Below are 16,968 nucleotides of genomic sequence, written 5' to 3'. Positions count from 1 at the left end.
AAAAATTGATATTAATAACTGAATTAAGTTATATTAAAACAAAAAAATCTCAAAATCGCATTTAAAATGGTCGTGTTTTAAATAGCAATACTTTTTTAAGACTATATAAACATTACTATGTGTTAACTCAGATTTTACTTCCAAGTTAACTGAAATTCTTTATTTGAGATTATAATTGTTAATGATTAATTTAAGAATTAAGTTCATAGCAGAAGGAGGCTATTATAAAAAAATATATTTGAATCTCATTTTTTATCTTTAACTTTTTGTATTTTTGATATAATTTAGTAAATTCTTGTTGTTATTTGTACTCTTATTATTTGAAAGAAGGAGTGAATCAATAATAATAATATACTATTCTTCGTCTATACGAAGCACTATAATGTAACCCGCACAAAGTTATACAAAACATATTAATTATTAGTTCAATTTATAAGTATACTTTAATAGATAGCATTAAATATGTCGACTTTCCTTGAATAGAACAGCCAAGGTTACTTTTTTACTGATAGAAATCTAAGACTATTGTGTGTAGACTCTGACTGACTGTGACCTAATATACTCGGGAACACAGATCTTACAAATTAAGTTTACCTGATTATCAAAAATATTTATAATGTTATAATATTTAAACAAATGAAGTGTAGTCCGAATTTAGTGTTGTAATTTAAAAAAAAAACCTGTCCAAAATGGTGATTCAAAATCAGCCGTCTAAAAACCAACTAATATAATGGTGTGCATATTAACATATTACAGTTTATAAAATTGTAATAGGTACTTACATTTTTTGTATGAGAATAAGAAAAAATATATACAAATGAGAATAAGTGAAATTTTATTATATTGGTTTGGTCTTGATTTCTTTTAGTAAATTAGTAACTTCGGCTAAAACTGTTAATGAAACGTTTATAAATAAGAATAATATGATATATATGTAATTATTTACTAAATAAGATAATGCTAACAGTCAAACATGCTATTCAATTTTTTTTTTTCATATTAAAAAGTTTCATGTCAATACACTTTAATATATTTCCATATAAAAATATAGAAGTGCTCAATATGTTGGTATATTTTTAAATATGGTAACTAATCTTATAAGTAATAAACTAATTGCAATAACACTATTTTAACAAAACTAATAAAATCCAGACTTTTGAATTTGAAGAAATATATTTTATTTCAACAAGTGAGTACAACTAAATTACACTGCTAGCATAGTAAACGTAATAAATAATAATTAATAGTGTTTTGTGTGACAGGTAAATGTACTATTATATATTTCTAACAAGTCCTTTAATATGTAAAAAAAAAAAAACTTTTATTTAATTTGTTAACAAGCATTTGAGTTACAAGTGTAGTTTAACTATAAACCTGTTTTATTTCATAAATTAAAACAAAAGTTAAACCCTTAACTATCCTAAATGTATTCTTACTAGCCGTATTTTATTGTTATTTGTAAAGCCGTCCAGCACGGTTGTAAACATGTGCGTTGCATAATATGCCGTCTTTTTACGTTATAATACGTTCATTTTGTGCCAAATTATAACAACAATAAAATTATATTCCATTAATATAGTCACGCTAAATGTGAAAATCATATCGATTAGTATCAACTCTGCTATAGGAAGAAAATACTAATAGAGCTATAATTTAATTTGTATTGTGTAAAATATGTGCTAGGCCAGTTAATAATAGTCTGTTTCGTGTTTATTATTGTTTTACAGATCTGTTAGAATCTGGCAGCATTTCTTTGTTTCAATTGTTAATTAAAAAAAAAAAAAAAAAACAATTTCTATCACCTGCTTTTTTCTGGGCTAAAAAAGATTAGCCAATATGTAATCGTGTTTGTTACATTTTTAAGACATCTTCAAACCCATCTTAAAAATACACTAAAATCATAAATCATAATTGCCTCCTTATTTTCGCATGCATATGGGCATATGGTTACACGATATATAGGTATAATGTAGGTGTTAATTTATTATATGTACGTTTAGTATGTATATGGTAATGTTTGCCTACCATAAAGAACCAAAATCGATAGCCTTAATTTTGAAATTTCTTAGAATTGATAAAACTGTATGCATATTAAATTTGCATCATAGATATCGAATTATGAAACTGCAATGTAATTACCACAATATACCAAATATAAAACAATCTTACCCAGTACGCACTGGTGTAATATTTGTCATAGCACTTGAAAAGGAGACCGAATTATATATAAACAACAGAAATAGCAAAAAATACTGCCCTGTAGTGTTTTAAATATAATATAAATACTATTAAATGACCTAAATGCAAATAGACGAAATTTTAAGTTAAAAATTATGACAACAGTACAGGTTACCATGTATCTATACATTGTAAAGGTATTTTCTTATATCTTTAACATAATTCGATACCTAATGATCAATATTTTATGAACTTCTTGAATTACAAAGAAATCGTTTATGATGTAGTCGAATCTTAAAGTTTTTAGCTTAATCATTGTCTGTTGTGATATTTCTTTTATCTGCAATTTGCATCGATACCAAAGAATATAACATTGCCTGTATTAGGTGACATAAACATAATAAACATGTAAATCTGTTTTTTATTTTCATCAAATCCTAAATTCCTCGTATATGTTGTTGTACTTTTTTTAAAAAAAATATTTTTTTAATGCATAATAAACTAATCAATTAAAACAATCAAGCAATAATCTTACTAATTGTAAATGCTCAACTAGAAAAACAATTTTAAATAAAAAAAATCGCTTTACCCTGATTAAGTACATTTTATACGTCTACAAAAGCTCTAATGTGTTACAGTAAGCCCGTCTTTGTAGGTACCATCCACTCGATACTTATTCTGCCACCAAACCGAAAATCTTAGTGCGGTTGTGTTCCGGTTTGAAGGATAAGAGAGCCAATGTAACTACAGGCACAAGAGACGTATAACATCTTAGTTTTCAAGGTTGGTGGTATATTGGTGAAGTAAGGGATGGTAAATATTTCTTATAGTCCCAATGTCTATGAACAGTGGCGACTACTTACCACCAGGTAGCCCATATGCTCGTCCGCATACTATACTATATTATTGTGACGCATATTACTGTAGCCTTGGCTTTGTATAATGGCATCAAACTCGCGACAGTCACAACTCGCAGCGTAAACAGAGATGGGTCGATGTTGGACTGTCGTGGCGTCATCATTCCAGTTATTAATATGACTTCATAGTATTTCTTCTAGACTTAGACTTCTCCGTTGAATAGCAATTCGGATTCTCTAAACGAAAAATGTACTAGTCCAGTACATCATCGTTCTACCTAGCAGAAGGGTGTTCTACGCTTGCCTTCACTCCAGAACACGTCCACTCCAACAGTTGTTGGTTCAGCGATATAATTGACTAGCCTATTGCCACTTCAACTTACTAATCTCTTGGACTACGTCGATAATTTTGTTGACCCGTTCTCTTTTAGACCGAAACATTAAATTCACCCGATTGAGCAAAAGCTTTGTACAGTAAACAGTCGTTGTTAACGTGAAGATATTTGGTACCTACCTTCCTATCAATGTAAATAAACAATATGTGGCACACGAGACGTAGATATTTTTTTAGTAAATAACTAAAAGAGAGACTGCCATGAATACCGGATATTAGATGAGTATTATATATTAAATAATTTACATTACATTATTACTATCAATCAACAGCCAATCGTTGTCCACTGCTGAACATAGGCCTCTCCCAAGGTGCGCCAAAGCTCCTTGTCCTCCGCCTTCCGCATCCAGTTGGTGCCCGCCACCTTCTTAAGGTCGTCGGTCCACCTGGCTGGAGGGCGCCCTACGCTGCGCTTGCCGATTCTTATTATTATTATTACTATAATAGTCCTATAGTGTGATTGATTGTAGTCATAAAATTTAATTTAATTATATTTGGGGAAACGCGAACTGTTGTGTGGGCAACACAATATAATACTAAAAAAATTTTTAATTGGTAGTTTTATATTATTTATATTAATATAATATAAAAGCTCCTAATTTAAAGTATAAAATTTTATTCCAAATTATCAACATCCAAATAATATTACATAAACGAGACTTACAATTCTTCTTTCTTAGGTTTAATAAATTTTTAGGCTATTATTTGAAATTAATACTTTGTACACATTTTCTTTAATAAAAAGATAAAAATAATAGACTTATTAACTTAAAAAAATTTTTTTTTTTTTGAAATTTCAATTTCTGCGATATTGTGTAGATGGCGCTAGGTAACTTGTTGTGCGATCGTTCGTTCGACATTCGACAAGTAAAATGGCGGCGATTAATGTGAAAGGCGAAACGTTGTCGTATTTTTACTTGTAAATAAAGTAGTAGCTTCATTGAAACAATATTGCCTTTAAACAAAGAAAAGAAGACTTGTTACAAAGTGAATATTATTCAGTGATCAGTTGGGTGTAATACATAATACAGTTTAAGTAGTCTTTAATTTCACAATAGACAAAACCCGTCTCAACGAGCACTCGAAGAGTCGAGGCCATATTTATGATGTTATCTGTCGTGTGAGCGTCCTTTGAAACCACATTGATAAATGGTTATTCTAAACTAATGCAATGGTATGTTAGTTTCCAATACACCTTGTATTAATTTACAGACTTAAGTGTAAACTTTCTGTATTGTTCAAACACATTGACGCTATCATGTCTATGGAGCGGCGTATTATTTTTATTTCGTTAAATGTTTATATAAAAAAACACTTGTAATGGTTTCGTTTACCAATAAACGTAATATAATAGTCATTGAAAAGGTTTATCATGCAATTTATTGGTTTTCTGCAATATAAATATATCTAATAAGACATTAGTTAATTAAGATTTTAGTCAAATGTTAATGTTTTTTTTTCTTTTCAGGAGTGTTATCTGCATACGAAGAATATTTAACTTATTCAGTATGACTTCAAGTGCTCCAATTTAGTGGTTGTATAAATATATGTTTATGTGTACATCAAATAATGGATGAAAGTGTGGACTTTTATTAATAAATTACATAAATTAACACAACACAAAGCAACACGAAGGTGGTAATGGATCCAGTAGGACCATGGTCAGCCTATGCTTCGTACAATCGGCTAGCAGGAGTACAAGCTGGTGCTGCAAGTGGGGACTTTCATCATCATCTAGCAAGTAGTGGTACTGGATTAGGCAGTCAGTCTGTGCCTTCTACAACAAGCCAGTTACTTCTTCAAGCAGCTCATACAACAGCATCACTAGCAGGCCAACTAGGGTCATCAACTGCTTCTCCTTTTAATCCTGGTGGATTTCTTTCGCCGCCTGCTGTGGGATATGATGCAGTGTTCTCACCTTTGTTTCATCATGCAAATCCTAAACCAGCACATTATAGTTCATCACTTCAGGCTCAACATCGTCAAGTGATTGCACAAGCTCAAGCAGCGGTTGCATCAAAACAGTCCTCAGTGGAAACTGAAATATCTTCATTAAGAGAAAATTATTCACATCAAACTTTAGCTGCACAAGGTTCTTCATTTTTTGATCAACCCTCAACTCCTGGTAGTACAACAGCAACAGGGTTAAGTTGGCAAGGAACTAATCAACTTCCCAGTCCATTTGGAATTCTACCTCATGAAAGTGTTGTGCCTTCATCTCCAAGTCCTGCAACTACAAAGGCATCAGCAACATATGAAAACTTTAATGCTCACTTTGCTGCTGCGCAAACTCTCAACAATCACCTCAACTCTCAAATTTCCAGTACTGGTAAACAAACCAATAGGTCTGGCTCACCCGCTACTGCATCGAAACAACCAGCATCTTCCTCATCATCGTCTACATTTTTTCAATCACCTTCAACCTTTGGAAATCAGACTGATAATTCATACAGTACAAGTGGTGCAAAAAGTGGTCAACTATCATCACAGCAGGATTATGCTGGAAGTAAGTCCTATTCAAGTTCTGCAAGTAACTCTTCTCACTCTCAGCAATCGTGTATTGTGTCAACTCCATCAGTAACCTCTGCCTCTACACCTCCTAGTAAAGATTACCGTTCTTCCTCTACTGCACCCTCGAGACCTTCTGCCTCAATATATAATTCCCAATCTCCTAAAGGTGCGACTAATGACAAGAATCCTCGTAGCTCAAGTGGTAATAGTAGTGGCTTTGTTTCTCCTACATCAAAGCCACCATTAATACAGACAAAAGCACAAAGTAAAATATATCCCGAATTAGGTAGTGAACAAAGAAAAAATTGTGAATCAAGTGATAAACTTCAACCCCAATCTTCTCCTATAAGCTATTCTATAATGGATGCTCCTGGGAGAATGAACTATAGTGGTAGTAGTGGAAGCTCTTCTAAACCAAATAGAATTGGTTCTACACAGTATTCATCTACCCAGAGTTCAAGCTTTAGGCATTATCAAAGTGGTAACAATGTTGAGTCCGAGTATCATGTTCGAGCAAAGAGTAGCTCTAGTACAGATACTGGCTATTCAAGCAGTAGTTCCCAAAATGGTCCAGATTGTAGTGTTGTTGTTGCTAGAAGGCAAAGTCCTTTACAAACAGCACCTCAAACTTCACCATTAGGGCATGGTTCTAGTCCTGCATATCCCATGTATCATAGTCCTATGAATTCTATAAATTCTCCACAGCAACATGGAGACCATTATAGTAAAGTTAATACTGCACCAAGGTCACCACTTGATGCATCTGTGTCCCGACCCCCTTCACAAAATAGTCAAGTGGCCTATCCTTCCGTTATCACCAGAGCTTTAGGTATAGAACAAAGTAAATCTTATAGTGAAAATAGATATGACCGTAATCAAAATCAAAATTCCAGCCAAAGTTGTTGGGAGAATGAAAGACAAACAAACAGAAAATACAATAGTAATGGTAATAGTAGTAGTACCAGTTCTAGCAATTACAATAATAGTTTATCTGAAAGTAATACTCACAATGAAAAGTCAACAACTCAATCTCAAAATTCCTCAGATAGAAGTTTATCTGATAAACACCAACACCCCTATATTGATGGCAGTAATGTAGCTTTGCAAGATCTTTCCAGTTGTCGGGGTGATCCAATGAGTATAGTTAAAAACTTACAAAATTTACAACAAAGTTGTCAATTACAGGAAGTTAAAGCTTCTAAAAGTCAAACCCCATTGTCGAGTGTACCAGTGACTAGTAAAGTGGTTACTCGGCGAAAAAGTGCAGAAAAAGCTCCTCATACAAATATGAATGAAATCTCAAATGTTGTAATGGCTGACTATTTAGCAAGTAGAATCCCACCCCCGGCACATAGTTCTACTAGTAATCAACAACAAAATGGATATTTTGATTTTGAGAGATGGAATCTCCCACCACCACCCCCTAAAATGTTCCCTGGCACGTCTGCATTTGGATCTCAAGCTCCATTGCATGCTTCAAATTTTGCAAACCAACATCAGGCTCTAGCGATGCAACATGGTCATGCACTTACTTATTTTCCTCCTTTCCATCTAGGCCCTCATCCTGATTTCCAATCCTCGGTGGAGTTAACACCATTATCATCGTTTAGCGAGACTCCACCTTCGGCTTCCTCATCATCATTTTCAACACCAGAAACTCGTGAAGAGGAACAGCCTAAGGTGGTAGTACCTAATATAGAAGAAGAACTTGGTTTCCTTGCAGAACAACGGGCAAATACTGCATCGTCGGTAGCACCCTCTTCACAGCAGCAGAACATTAACAGCACTTCCCAAGACGCTACTTCAAAAATAATGGAAAAAAAGTTCAATGTTCCAGTCACGGGCCCCGGTTCAGGTTTCATGGCTTCTTATTTGAAATTTTTACAAGGAGAGCGTGATACATCTCCACCACCGGCCGGCAGAGGCGCCAGAAAGTCGACTTGGTCGCGAACAACAAACAGTAACACAAACAAAGCGTATACTAACGACCATAACAAAAGTCAGTGTGAGGCGAACACTACTCAACAAAGCACCAACGGCGCAATGGCTTCCAATAATGCACTAAATACAGGTATGTCATTGAGCAATCCCGTCATGAGTTCCGCAGCCAATATGAGCACGACAGGTTTGTTAGGCGCTAACCAATTGCATGGTGTGCCCTCGAATATACTCGGCTCGCAAGCGAAAAATGTAGAGTTAGACGATCCTCGCTATTATAATCTCAACAAAGATAGAAAAAGAAAATACGACGGGTCCGAAGAGGCCACATACGACGCGGACGAGGAAGCCAGAAGGCTTAACAAGCCGGTGCTGAACGTGCCCAGTACGCCTCTGAACGACAAGGGCAAGAAAGGTCGCACGACGACGACGATGAGCAAGGCCATGCCGTCGGCGGTCGTGGCGCCTCAGCCGGCCGCGCCCAAGAAGCCACGAGCGCCTGCGCCGCCGCCCGTGGCGTCGCTGCAGCCCGCGCCGCAGCAGCAATATTATTACCAACACCAGCCCGACGAAGGTGCGTTCAATTTATTAGATTTCCACTTGAGAAGTAGAGCGCGATGGTGAAGAGCTAGCCCTGAAGCTTGTATGACAGGAGCAAGCTAGCTGCCCCTGAGGCAGTGTACAGTGAAAACTTGTTACATTTTAACTGTGATATGTAAATTTTTATTAGATGAAATCTATTATTATTTACTGTAAATAATTTCTATGATGAAAATGTGATGTACCTATCTAGTAGAGGTCGATATTTTAGGGTTAGTCTGTAACAAGATTTCACCAACTTTATTGTTGATGACACATTATTAGTGCCATTTTATTGTAAATTGTAGAATTTGTGACTCTTGTCATACTCGCTATTGAAGGGGTGCTACCATTAATAATTCCAAAATTGTGGTATATTTTTTTATGGGATTGATACCAGTGGTGTCTGTTGTATATACCTAATGATGTATTGTATTTTACAGTATTTGATTTTAGTTGGTACTTATGATAGTGTATTCATATACTTTGATGTTAGCCGAAAGTGATTTTATATTATAAGATGATGAAATGCATAATATTAATACATTGACAGCTATAAGTTAGTGCGAGGAATGTATTAGGAGGCCATGCCCTGAACATAAGTTTTTGTATTTCTATTTAATTGTTATTTGTTTATGCACAATTCTCAATATTTTATGTAAATACTTTTGTATAATAGGAGAAGACATAAAATAAACGCGAGTATATTACTGATATGTGTTAAATAATTTTAGTTTGTAATTATTCCTGGTAGCACCCCTCGCTTCGCCAAATAGGGATAACATGTTCATATTTACATATTGTAATATTTCTTCTTTGCAATCCGTTTCTAAGAATGGTTTACATCTTATATATATAGAGCTATTATGTGTACATGTTATCGCGTTGGTGAAAATCATTTGACTATCCTTTTCCCAGCCGTTCCAATCCTTTTATTTTCAATTCCATTTTTTTTTTTAAATATGTACTCGTATTAATGTAGCTTCCGAACAAAAGGTAATGTAAACTGCACATACATATTATTATGTTTATTTGTTAAAACGAACTGCTGTTAATTATTTTTAATCTTTTAGTTACCGCGCACACAACGGGATTGGCATATGGTACATACGGGCCAGCAGACAGCGACGCTAACTCGAACAGGAAATTACACCATATAAAATCGCATCAGCAAATATCGAGCTCAGGACAAATAGATAATAATAGACCCATTGAAGAAATGCCCTACCAGGTTATCTCTTACCGTTTTAATATGCTTAACATCACTTAATAATAACATTTTTTTGACGTTAATATTGTTTACCAAAAACTATCTCCGCTTTCAATCGCGATCATGATTCGTATGTTTATGCATGTAGGTCCGCCATGCGTCAAAGAGTAAGGCAATCTCGATTGCTTTCCAATAATATTTTATAATCAACTTTTGGTAAAAAATTTAATCCAATCCAATGTGATTCAATAGATAAAGTTGTCAATACAGACGGGATTCATTACATAAAAACCTACCTTAGTAATATCTCCCATGATTTGTCTGCTTTATTGATTTAACGTTATTTAAATTTAACAGTCTGGAGAATTCGTTGCGATAAAGAGTGAACTAAACGAGATGTGGCCGGCAATATGGAGAGTTGACGGTAAAACCCTACTACAAAAGTACGAGCCTTTTGAGGAAAACGGCAAAGTATTGTACCGAAATATATCAACGGTAAGAACAATTGATACATTTGTTGTATAAATCTACATTATTTTCTATTTGCAAAAAATTTCCCTAAATCTTTTCTCGAATTGTTTTGTCTATCGGTCTCGTGTGAGATGGTGTTTTTAAAATTAAATGGCATAGTGTATTAATTTTAAAATGAATGGTAAAAATATAGAAATATTATTTTATACCCTCTATTGAGTTTTTCTGTTTTATTAACGTGTTTTGGAACCCGCGATTTTTATTTCGATCGACTATTCACTGGCCCACCTCGACTAAAATGTATTCAAAATTATTTTATTGCGGAAATACTTTCACAATCTTAAATGTAAAATATATGTATATTGTTAGTCCAATTCATAAAGACGCGCCCCGCTCTACAGCTTACATTGCACACTTACACTGTAGCCATATTTACTATTTGTACGATATCAATCATCGAACATGCTGAAAATTTGGTGTATAAAATGCTACCATATAATATGAACAGTATATAATAACTTTTTTCATTGTAAACAATATATTTAGGCAACGGGGATTTGTTGCGGATTTCAAATTACGCCTTGACCGATTTCGGCCATGCCGACCATTTTCAAGGTAGCCTAGCCTGCGCAGATACATTCATTATCCGTTGGGACCGTATACGTATATTATATGTGAATTATAATGTCAATGAAAAGCAATATATGCTTTTGAAATACTTATCATTTGCTTTTATCAATGTTTCAGTATGCTGCATGGAATCCCGACAATAAAAAGCTTTATACTCAAGTTCCTGTTAAGGTCCGATCACAATCTCATTTAGAAACAATAGTCGAATTAGTAAGAAGTGAGCTTCCGCTCGACGATTGTAATTTTATAGAAAAGAGAATGTTAGAAACTCAAATGTATCAAGAGAATTTTGAAGTTTATATACAGACATTAATATCGCATGCACTGGATCCAAATTTCTTAACAGAAATATTTCAAGAACAAGGTAATTTGGTATTTGTCTTTTTTAGTAGTTTCGGCGTGTCCAGGAAATATAAATTACCATTAAAGAAATTGACCATATAACTTTAGTAAAGTCTATACGTTATATAAGTACAAAATATTTATAATACAACACTGTTCCACGTAACCACTTTAATTTTACTTCCAAAGATTTTTTCCAAGAGAAGAAGAAATATTTTTTTTTCGCAAATCCATAATGAATATCCATAATATTCAAGATCTCAAGCGCTTACTCCTCACGTGCCTGAAATAGGCTATATGACAGTTGATAAAACGTAACTTTGAATCGCTGCTTTCAATAGTGATAATAATAATGTGGAGCCAATCGTATCGTTTCCAGACGAATACTTCTTGTCGAACGTGAAGACCGTGGACGAGGTGACGGAGACGATGCGCACGCGCGTGTCGGGCGCGGCGGGCGGCGGCGCGGGCGGCGGGGCGCGCGCGCTGGACGCGGCCGTGGGCACGTGGCCCGGCCTCAGCGTGGCGGCCGGCTCGGGCGTGTGCCGCGCCTGCGCGCGGCCCGCCGTGGCGCGCCTGCTGCTCTACGGGCAGCCCTACAACCCCGCCACGCTGGAGCCCGTGCAGCCGGACGCGAGGCTCGCCTACGAAAAAGTAAGCTCAAATGAGTTCCACTTCGCTCGGAGATGTAATGTTCGTTGTAGCATATTGTGTAATATCATATTACATCGTATTTTTATTATCTTAAATTTAGCTTATTTTTATATGACAGTGAATCAAAATGTTCTTAGAATATAAAACTTTCACGAATATACTCCTATAATTTTCGGACAAAGCAAAAGTCACTAGGTACTCGGTTCGAGGAATATGTTGAGTGGTAAGATATAAGTGGCAACTTCAAATCGATGAGCGAAAATGATACCAAAGAGAATTTTCCAAATGCAATGTTTCACTCACAATGCCGACACTATTGTAAACCTCAGTGAATTCATTAAAATGATTCAAATATTAATGATATATTTAGGATCACGGTTTAAATGTTTTATTTAAGAAAAACCATAAAATTTAAATTCTCAGCCTTTTTTTCATTTTCTTCCGTGACGGGTAGTTGAAGGTCATACAAAAAGCGGAGCATCTTAATAGCTCATTTCTTCCTCTAATATTTTTAGCAACCCAGTAAGAAACCGTAGAAAAAGTAAAATCATCATCTAGTAATATCTAATGAATTTTTGAAAAAAATGTATATTTTCCGCACATAATTCGATTCTTTCCATATTTTTTGAGTTCTTTGCACAAAACAATTAAATGTATACCTAAGATATGATGAAAGCAAGTGGCAGCATGAATAATTTGTGATTGACACTCTTTACAACAAATATAAAACTACTTCCAAAAATACAGTATTCTAAGAACTTTTGATTATGCCCCATATGTTAGATATGTTCTAGGTTAATATAACAGATTATCGTGTCATCTTATCGTCATATAAATAAAATAAATACAAAAAAGGAATTCTTATCTTTCATGATCTGTCAAAGTCAACGTCTATTTTTTTTTGTGTAACTTTTTCTGGGTAGGTACCACCCACTCATTAGATATTCTACCGCATAACATCAGTACTTGGTATTGTTGTGTTCGAGTTTAAAGGATGAGTATGCCAGTGTAATTACAGGCACAAGGGACATAACATCGTAGTTCCCAAGGTCAGTGGCGCATTGGTGACGTAAACGCATACAATGTCAATGTCTATGGGCCATGGTTGGTGACCACTTACCATCAGATGGCCCATTTGATCGCCCGCCGACCTATTCTATGTATCTACTACTCTATCATCATGAAAGATTTATCAAAGAAATCTGTTACATAATTATACATTCTGTATAACCGTTTAGCATTACTAATAAATTGCACTTTAATAGGAAAAATGTAATTGTACTCAAAAAAATGTATAGAATTAATTGGAGCTATATTTTATAATAACATCCCAATTTTTTCTCAGGAATTCCTTGTATGTACGCCTTGCTGCGGTCGTGTGCAATTGTATTCAAGAATATCACATCAAAAGTACCTAATGTATGCGGAATGTAGTAAACGCGTAGCAGAAAAAAGAATGCAAAACCCCAGTAAAGATACTACGGTTATTCTCAATGAATTACTAGCTGACGAAGTGTGGCTATCTCAGGTGGGTTGCTTATATTTAATTTTAAGTAATTTTAAACCTATATTTAAACTTAAAATCTAAAAATGTATTTAAAAAAAAATATTATATTTATAATAAGAAGGCAAGAGGCAATTCTTGTTTAGTGAGTGGCCGGACTCAACTTTGTCCATTAGTTTATTCACTTTTTGACATCTTGAATGTCCACACTCGTTTTTTAATAAATTTAATTTATATTGTTTTGTATTTGAAGTAATATTGACTACTGTGCAGTCAATTGCTGCTTACTTCAGAGAGGTAAAATTAGATTATATCGCCCATAAATAATGTTAATAAAACCAAAAATTGTATAGATTAAAAAACTTCAATTTTATATATTTTGAATGTATTGCATTAAATTTAAAAATTAAAATAAGTAAAATTTTCTTTTCAGTTGTTCCGGGACGTTCGGCACTCTTGGGCCGAAGCGGAGTCTTGGGAGCGAAAGATGCGACATGCAATGTCAAGACAAATGATTTAACGTTCATAACATGCGCCAAAAGTGTACAAAACACGCCACAAGGACAATTCTTATTTACTTTTTATACCTGTGAAATATGTGCTGTATGTATGTAATTTTTTTATATTTTTTTATTACTCTTTACATTTAAGCATTTAATAATCTTTGTTCAAATTAACGTATCTTTTAGTAAATAAACATCACGTAATAATAATTTGTTTTTTAAATTCCAAACGATCGTCAAATTTTGATTGGCTGTTACTTAGTATCAGTTATAAATAGTTAGGTGTGGTGCCATTTTTGCTTATAAATATAATGCAAAAATAGTATACCAATGTAGTGCCGTCGGGTTCCTGTATGGTTTGTGATTTTTTCATTTATTTTAATTCTAGAATTTAGATTATACATACATATAACTTGTTTAAGTCATTGGAGCTTGGGACAGCAGAGGTTATAAATACATTTATGAGTAATATTTTTAGAAAAAAATGATTTTTCGTAATTTAAGTTAATTTTATTTTATAAGCAAAGGTAACCATAACTTATAAACGCCCATTATAGTATTTTTCTTAAAATGTAATAAACTTAAATATTATGTAATAAATGAATATAAAATTTGTCATAAATATATTAATATACTTAAAGGAAGTGATAAAGATGGTGAAGATAAGTTACAATTCAAAGGGCATATTCAGTCTTGACAACAAAAAGGCCTTCGTAAAATACGTATTTCGAAAAATGTAAAGAAGAACGATATTATTAGAAAGTCCCATAAATATTTTTATGTAAATAAATTAGATAAATTGTCATGATGTGCAATGCCGATCGGGAACAAATATTTTTTGTAATGTATCAAAACTGCCTTTTGCTTTTGGAATTTTATAGATTATTAATTTCCTAAGTAGAATTTTTCGTTATAATCTATTAAATTTAACCAATTATAAAATACAAAAGGCTTTTTATCATTAATAAAGAAATTAAATCTACATATGTGACAAGACAACTAACAAGTTATGCCATATCCATATACCTTAGCTGTTCACAAAACTAATTTGTATGTTTTCTTGTTTCTTTCAAAATGAAATTATAATAACATTGCGATCTGTCATTCAATTACTCGCTTTTTCCAAATACAAATTTATGGAAGGGTATGTATCTTATTATATCAATTTTATTCAAGTAGGTAACTAAAATACCACATTCCTAAAGCGGCCTTGAAATACTGATTTAAAAGTGATCTTTAATTTTAAGTTTTAATTGCCCTAATTTATATATGAACAAAACTGACGATATTATACTTTCTATATTTGAAATAAGTACATTATTAGTTAATATTTTGTATAATTGCATTGGGTTGTAAAGGTATAATAAAAAAAACGCCGATAAAAATGCGTAATTTTACACATTGATATTGTAAAAAATTAGGTTCTGATAGTAAAGTTAAGAAGAACTTTATTTATTTTGTTTTATTTAGTCACTTTCTTATTACACGACATCATAATAAAAGGCAATTTTATCAATCCAAGTTTTTTATTTTGTATCTTAAACAGTGAGTTTGAAATTTATTATAGTCCTCTTCGTAAGCATTATATTTTAATTATATATTGCAAGGTACTAGGTACAAAGTATTGTCGAGTTAAAATTATTATACATAAATATATTGATTATAAAAATTGCCCATGGACAGATTTAACATAATCTTCAGTGGTTGGCAGACGCGAATAAAATTTATTTGGGTGTATTCATGTATACAAATAACTCAGAAATCAAGATAGAACTGAAAAGTGAGATGGACACGCAAGGCAATAAAGGTATGAGACCGATATACCATATTGTGCAGCTTCCAAATGTAGAAACAAAATCTGTGAAGTTAATTTATATAAAAAATAATTATTTCACGCCACATGGTATAAACTAAAAATCCATAAAAGAAAGAAAGGACAGATACCTTCGGATTTATGCCTAAGCCCACAAGCACCAGCCTAGTGGCTTGGCCAGTCAAAAAATAATATAATTTTTCTCTAACCGCTTCGCAATAGCCTAGCCTTTAATGTCAAAGTACCTAGGCGTTTTGGATTTCCAAGTCCGGGTCTAAGAAGAGACATTACATCTGTCTGGAACTTTGTTAGGGTTTAGAAAGTACTATACCATTATATTATAATATCATTGTCATTAAATTCCATTTTTTTTGTTATGATGTTTATTGAGCAACCTCACTATAGTGTCGGAAGCGAAATCTGAGGAAGCCCACTACCAATAGATTTTAATCATAGAAAAAACAAAAAAAATGTTCATTAGGTACGTAAAATAATATAGCAAACAAACTCACGAGCCTAAATATACGAACATAAATAATGATCTTATCTGCCGCCTTAGTAAATCACTAGATCAACGAACGTACAGTAAAAAAGTTAAAGAAAAAAAATACGATTACTAAATGTGTTGTTTGCATTTGTAAATAAATCGTATTTATAAGACAAATGACCTAATTGTTATAAACCTGGTTACGGAAAATTTGCAAAGGAATTTGGTTGTAGATTATTTTAATTGATGGTAGGGCTTTGTGCAAGCCAATCTGAGTCGGTACTATCCACTAATCACATTGTACCATATTTGTGATGGTGATTACTTACCATGCCATGCATTGCCAGCGGCCTACCCATTGTATAAAAAAAAATGTAAAAACATATCATTCATTCATTACATTGATTGCGCGGCTACATTATTATACTTTAACAAAATTTAATTGGGTTCCGAAAAATATTGTAGCGCTTGATTTGCATTTTTTGTTGATGAATAATTAGTATTTACTGCGTATGTCATTATTTTTACTACTATTTGAATTATTTTTTATTAAAGTCGAAACGTCGTGTGTAAAATGGTTTTTTTCTGTAATTAAGGTCTTGATTTGGTCTTATTTTATATAAAACCATTTGAATTGTGCAAATTTATAGACAGCAGAGCAACACTTCTTCTAATTCGCCCGAATTATGTGATATAGCTTGGCCAAAAATTCGCCAAAACCCCATATGCCATTCGTGCTAACTAAAGCCTCCAAAATAACTAATAGCAAAGTAAAAATTTCAATATTGGAACTACATTCAAAATTAATGTCATTTACTTGAAGAGTCCCTAATACCCCCTTTCCAAATTGAAATTTTGCCCTCGCCTTTACTTACTTTTTACCAGCTAAAAAATTCT

The 16,968-nt window shown here is 33.3% G+C and overlaps 1 protein-coding gene across 3 annotated transcripts; it reads left to right on the top strand.

Annotated features, from left to right (window-relative positions):
• The first annotated feature begins 4,287 nt into the window (after positions 1-4,287).
• Positions 4,288-15,488, top strand: LOC126768240 (mucin-12-like). 3 transcript variants are annotated; one of them, XM_050486228.1, is made up of 9 exons: positions 4,297-4,603; positions 4,898-5,935; positions 7,664-8,452; positions 9,531-9,688; positions 10,025-10,162; positions 10,886-11,132; positions 11,490-11,764; positions 13,110-13,292; positions 13,702-15,481. In XM_050486228.1, the coding sequence occupies exons 2-9, from the start codon at positions 5,071-5,073 to the stop codon at positions 13,786-13,788; spliced, it is 2,742 nt and encodes a 913-aa protein (XP_050342185.1). In that variant the 5' UTR covers positions 4,297-4,603; positions 4,898-5,070; the 3' UTR covers positions 13,789-15,481. The 3 variants fall into 3 exon arrangements, with proteins under 3 accessions (XP_050342184.1, XP_050342185.1, XP_050342183.1); XM_050486227.1 differs by having other exon boundaries at positions 4,288-4,416; positions 4,898-8,452; positions 13,702-15,488; XM_050486226.1 differs by having other exon boundaries at positions 4,898-8,452; positions 13,702-15,487.
• The last annotated feature ends 1,480 nt before the right edge of the window (positions 15,489-16,968 follow it).

This window comes from Nymphalis io, chromosome 4 (genome assembly GCF_905147045.1).
Source record: "Nymphalis io chromosome 4, ilAglIoxx1.1, whole genome shotgun sequence".
In the NCBI taxonomy this organism is placed as follows: Eukaryota; Metazoa; Arthropoda; class Insecta; order Lepidoptera; family Nymphalidae; genus Nymphalis; species Nymphalis io.
The sequence above is the reverse complement of the archived record's forward strand: the minus strand, read 5'-3'. Positions and strand labels throughout refer to the sequence as shown.

Excerpts from the sequence above, each read along its gene's own strand:
- LOC126768240 (XM_050486227.1), top strand. The coding sequence starts at position 5,071 with ATGGATCCAGTAGGACCATGGTCAGCCTATGCTTCGTACAATCGGCTA. Across the intron at positions 8,453-9,530 it reads CCAACACCAGCCCGACGAAG|TTACCGCGCACACAACGGGA; the intron begins GTGCGTTCAATT and ends TTAATCTTTTAG. Across the intron at positions 11,765-13,109 it reads CGAGGCTCGCCTACGAAAAA|GAATTCCTTGTATGTACGCC; the intron begins GTAAGCTCAAAT and ends ATTTTTTCTCAG.